The following is a 4,810-nucleotide window of genomic DNA, read 5'->3' as shown; positions in this document are numbered from 1 at the left end:
CTCTTGATATAACTAAAGGCTTTGCTATCACAACTTCTATATGTACTTGTAGGTAATTTTAAAGTGTATGTGCATGTGTGTGCATGTAGGGTCTTTGATCAAGAACTGCTCCAGTATAGTGGTCAGTTCAACCAGTAGCGAGATGACCAGTATTTATTAGCTCAAGGCATGTAGTATTAATGGTAGATGAGTGTTTAGCAATCCTGAATTATCATTAGTGCAGATATAGAAGTATTACATAAAAATATCAGCAGCATTTATAACAATAAAAATAAACAGTAAAGCAATTCCATATACATTACATACATGTATATCTATACACTGAACAATACAAAAGGCATTGGCATGTGTCACATAACACCAGCAATGATAAACAATTAGTAAGATATATTAAGAATACATTCCATCAATGAGATAGTCAATCTTTCTGTACTTCTTGTGGCGATGACGATCCCATGATTTCTTCACCACAACCAATATCACTATTGCTAGTAAAACAGCAACCAGAACACAGGCAACCAACAACCCAGCAACCTTGCTTTTGGAACAGTTTGCATTCCCACACAAACGATGGTCATCATCAGAAGGCTCTTCTGTGAGACCTGATCCACCCAAATTAGTAGGAGCAGGCTTACTATTAGCAGACACATCAGATTTAACCACTGAAGTAGGAGCTGGCATGACGGTAGAGCTGGAAGACATGGTACCAGTAGTACTATACAACTCTGAACTGCTGGATATGTGTGAAGCTGTAGTGTAGGATGAACTGCTGGGTATAGGTGTAGGTGATCTTGTAGCAGGACTGTATGATGTAGTGGACTCATCTGGTACTGCTGTAAGTGGGATAGTAACAGTACTAGCAGGAGCAATAGCAGTGCTTTCAGTGACGTTTAGTTCATCAGATGGTATGAGGATGGTAGGGTTGACCACAGTGGGAGTGGTAGTGATATTGAGTGTAGTGGCCTCCTCATTATTAGCTGTGTAAACAAGAATGAATGTGCACCCCTCTATAGAACCCTTTTAATTAAATTGGACAACACACTGCACAAGTGTATTAAGATTCTTAATCACTTTACAATGTAGCATAATAGTTTGTTGCTGAATTTTTAAAGCAATATCACAATAGATAAAATAAAAAGTCATCTGTGCTAGACTATGGATTTTATCAAGACACATAGTGCGCCCGCAAGAAACCAGCGTGTCACACTGTGACAGGCTTAATTTCTTTGGGTTTATTTTGCACACTTACAAAAATTGCCATAAAATGTAAAAGTGTTATATTCTTTAAACAGCTTGCCAGGTAAGCAATCGCTTTTTTTAAAATACCAAAACTTGATTGTCTAATTGTTTCATGGTTTTGAATTCAATTTCTTCCAAACCACAAAAGGTTTGGTATCCAACCTATCCATGTACCAGTTTTCAGCTCCTTCCCATAGGCGGTTTGGTATTGGCATTACTTATTGTGAATAATTGTTAAAAACTCTGCAACTGTAAAGAGCCAGGATGAAAAAAGATGTGAAGGTGGTGGCCAAGAAATGGCTGTAATGCCAATCATTTTTAATGATCACACTCATTGGCATTAACATCATTGTAGCCATTTCTTGGCCACCATCACATATTTTTTTAGCCAGACTCTTTTAAAGGCCATACTCTATTTTACAACTTGACTGTTCTGGCTTGTATTTCTTTCTATACAACATACAATGATTAAGACAAATGTAAATCTTTGTACCAACGTAGTGTGTATCATTTGTGTGAACTGAATACACACACAACATACAAAGAGTAATAACGTAACAACTCTTACGGGTCATGCACACACAAAACACCCACAATTAAGTTATGGGGTGTGGCCATAATGTAAAGTCTGGGGAATTTTGTTGGTTTTGAAACATCCTTTTGAATAGTGAAACTAACACACTTTGTTATCATAGGTCACTGATATATACCATATCTAAACAGTGGAGTTAACCTCATCACAAGTTACACTTAAACTTGCAACAGTGCACAGTGTGAGCATCAATTATACTGCTATTAGGAAATGGATGACTATTCATATAAGAATGACATGTTGAAGTGTTTTTCTATTGCTGGGGTGATCAGTAACATGTGACAAAAACTGCAATAGTGGTCATGTGATCTTGTGTGTCAGTACAAATAAAGTTGTTAAACATGCTAATGAACTCTAACAAATTCAATGCCCTAGCACTGCTTTAATAAAGAAAACAGTAGCACTACTTTACGTTGCGACATACTTGTGAACAATTAAGTCAGCAACACATGATAAGAAAAACAAATTTGTGATGCGTATCACTATTCCCATGTAGATAAAGGTACTCCTTTAAGAAGTGTTCTTAAAAACCATTATGGCATAAAACATGTTGTCCAGCAATCAGTACTTATCACACTGACACTACAAGAGATACCATTTTCCTAGAATTTACACACTAAGCAGTACATAAAATTTAGACAGATATGCAAGCTGAAGCCAGGTGCTAGACTACCCAGTAAGCTATCTACAGTAATTTAATCAGACAAAAGAACACACACAACTACATAGTACAAAAAAAGGCAAACTCATGTTATAACTTGGTTGAAGATATGAGATATGAACTCTAGATATTGGTTAGAACAGTACTGACTTTTTTTGGTCAATTCCAACATGTACTATCAAACACAGTGTTTGTACGATAAAATACTCACAAAGAGCAACTTACTATCACTGAGTGATATTGCAGTAAAGTTGGTGTGATTGACTAGTTTACAATTGTCAAAGTCACCACAGTGGATGAGGTAACAGTTTCGGTTACTTAATGAGGTCCCTTCATTCCTGTACACTGCCAAGTCACACTCCTCCATATCACAACAGGCCAACACACAACTACCAAGTGTCTCTTTGTAGGTACCATTGAGGAGAGTAGCACCGTGACCAACAGATGACTTGATGTCTATAATCTTGTGCTCTATCTCAAAGGTGTTACAGTACTGATCCACATGTTGGCCATAAGCCAGACACAGAGTAGTTGTCAGAAGTAGCCAATACATTACCATCACTATCACCTAATACACTATGACACACAAGGTGACGACTACACTATAGTATGCATATCAAATGAGCAGTGCTAACTTGAGACATACAATATCACACTACTATCCAGCTAGTATCATTATTAAATATGTAACCGATACCACTCCATATATTGTTACACATAACAACATGCAAACAACTATCTCACATGGCTAGGGATGGGCATACCTGTTGTAGTACTAAGCAGGTAGATAGGATATAATAGCAGGTCATTTTTGAGGATAATATTTTTGCGAATAATTGATCTCAAAAAAATTGAGGGGTAAAAAATCACTAATCACTGGTACCAACAGCCTAGTGTACTGAATACTATAAACTAGCAACAATGCACATGTAAAATTTTCAAAAATGGAAAGTAAATTTCTCCCATAATTCTTTAAGTGGCTTGTTGACTGAATAGTATTTCAGTCATGGAAAACACCTTAATTCACTACGGAGTTAAAGTGCCTCTCAAGTACATTGTACATTACCGGTAGACAGCACCCCTTGAACATTTTTAAAAAACATGTGGGACCATCAAATCTTGTAATTCTCTACTTATGTACCCTGGCCTAATTCATACTGAATATACTGGCAGAGTAGAGTAGTTCTAACCAAAGTTGCTTCACAGTCAACACGCTTCACGTATTCAACAAACAGTACGTTAATACAAGTACTCTCATGATACCTTTCTAGAAACACGCCTCAATAGTTACATGTCTGCCCTGCCTGCCCAAAGTCGTTTCGTTACCTCGTTTCGTTACAGAGACTCTTCGCGTTGTTTCCGAGTCGGTTGCTTCCTTGTTATCCAGCACTCACGTGATTGACTTAATATATTAGAAGCTAGAAACTTACCTTGCGTCATCAAATTTTTTTAGCTCCGTGATTTCATTCCCTGTGACCACACCTTTTAATGGCAAGTCGGGAAGGACTTTCGGGATGGATGAAGGAAATGCAAAGGCTACTTGATGCGCCTGTAGAACAAAATAAATGAGCAAAGGATTTTATACAGCAGCAGGTGGCTGAATTACAGCGTAAAGCAACTGAAATTCAAGATACTGCCAACAAAGTATTGGAGAACAATATAAAGGAGTTGCAATATTTGAATACACAACTAAAGGAACAGTGCAGCAATTTGATAGAAGAAAGGTGCAATCAGCCAATGCTAGCTAGTGTAAGATACTACAACTGATGCTGAAGCGTGTACTAGTGGAGGAATTTCAGGATCTCCTTCCGGCCAAGCTGAACCAGTTTCTGGTTCACAGGAGACTTTCATTAGTAAATCAAAAGATAGTCTGAGTCCCCCTGTAGCTGCAACGGCTTCCCAACTATCAGCAGAACATTTGGAACTTTCACTGCAAAAACATGATCTGAATCTTCATCAGTTGTGCAAAAAAAGGCCCAACACAACAGAAACAGCACCATTTGTCTATTACATGGAAGGGACCAAATGTTAAAAAGAAAAATGAAGATATGTTACATGAAATCTTTAAATTTCTTGAAATCTAAAATACCCGAAGTTTATCATAATTATTTGGAGGTGTCAACTCATCAGTGCTTGCCTGTATTGCATACTCATGCAGCTTTTAAAAATATGGTGTTCTCAAATTCCATTTGAGAAAGAGTGTACTACGGAGTGCCAGCAGTTTATGATAAGTGTAATGTCAGTACTCTAAAGATATCGATATGTAGCTAGATTGAGTGCGTGTATAGGAAGTCTAGTATATTGTTTCACTGGTTGTA

General features: G+C 37.4%; 1 protein-coding gene across 2 annotated transcripts; it reads right to left on the bottom strand.

Annotated features, from left to right (window-relative positions):
* Positions 1-218: 218 nt before the first annotated feature.
* On the bottom strand, positions 219-3,901 carry LOC136260851 (uncharacterized protein C11orf24 homolog). Of its 2 annotated transcripts, none has more exons than XM_066054734.1 (3): positions 3,756-3,901; positions 2,718-3,068; positions 219-977 (listed from the first exon to the last, which is right to left on the bottom strand). In XM_066054734.1, the coding sequence occupies exons 2-3, from the start codon at positions 3,049-3,051 to the stop codon at positions 391-393; spliced, it is 921 nt and encodes a 306-aa protein (XP_065910806.1). In that variant the 5' UTR covers positions 3,052-3,068; positions 3,756-3,901; the 3' UTR covers positions 219-390. The 2 variants fall into 2 exon arrangements, with proteins under 2 accessions (XP_065910806.1, XP_065910807.1); XM_066054735.1 differs by having other exon boundaries at positions 2,718-3,053.
* Between the last annotated feature and the right edge of the window lie 909 nt (positions 3,902-4,810).

Source organism: Dysidea avara, chromosome 7 (genome assembly GCF_963678975.1).
Source record: "Dysidea avara chromosome 7, odDysAvar1.4, whole genome shotgun sequence".
NCBI classification, from domain to species: Eukaryota; Metazoa; Porifera; class Demospongiae; order Dictyoceratida; family Dysideidae; genus Dysidea; species Dysidea avara.
The sequence above is the reverse complement of the archived record's forward strand: the minus strand, read 5'-3'. Positions and strand labels throughout refer to the sequence as shown.

Excerpts from the sequence above, each read along its gene's own strand:
- LOC136260851 (XM_066054734.1), bottom strand. The coding sequence starts at position 3,051 with ATGGTAATGTATTGGCTACTTCTGACAACTACTCTGTGTCTGGCTTAT. Across the intron at positions 978-2,717 it reads TGCAATATCACTCAGTGATA|CTAATAATGAGGAGGCCACT; the intron begins GTAAGTTGCTCT and ends TTGTTTACACAG.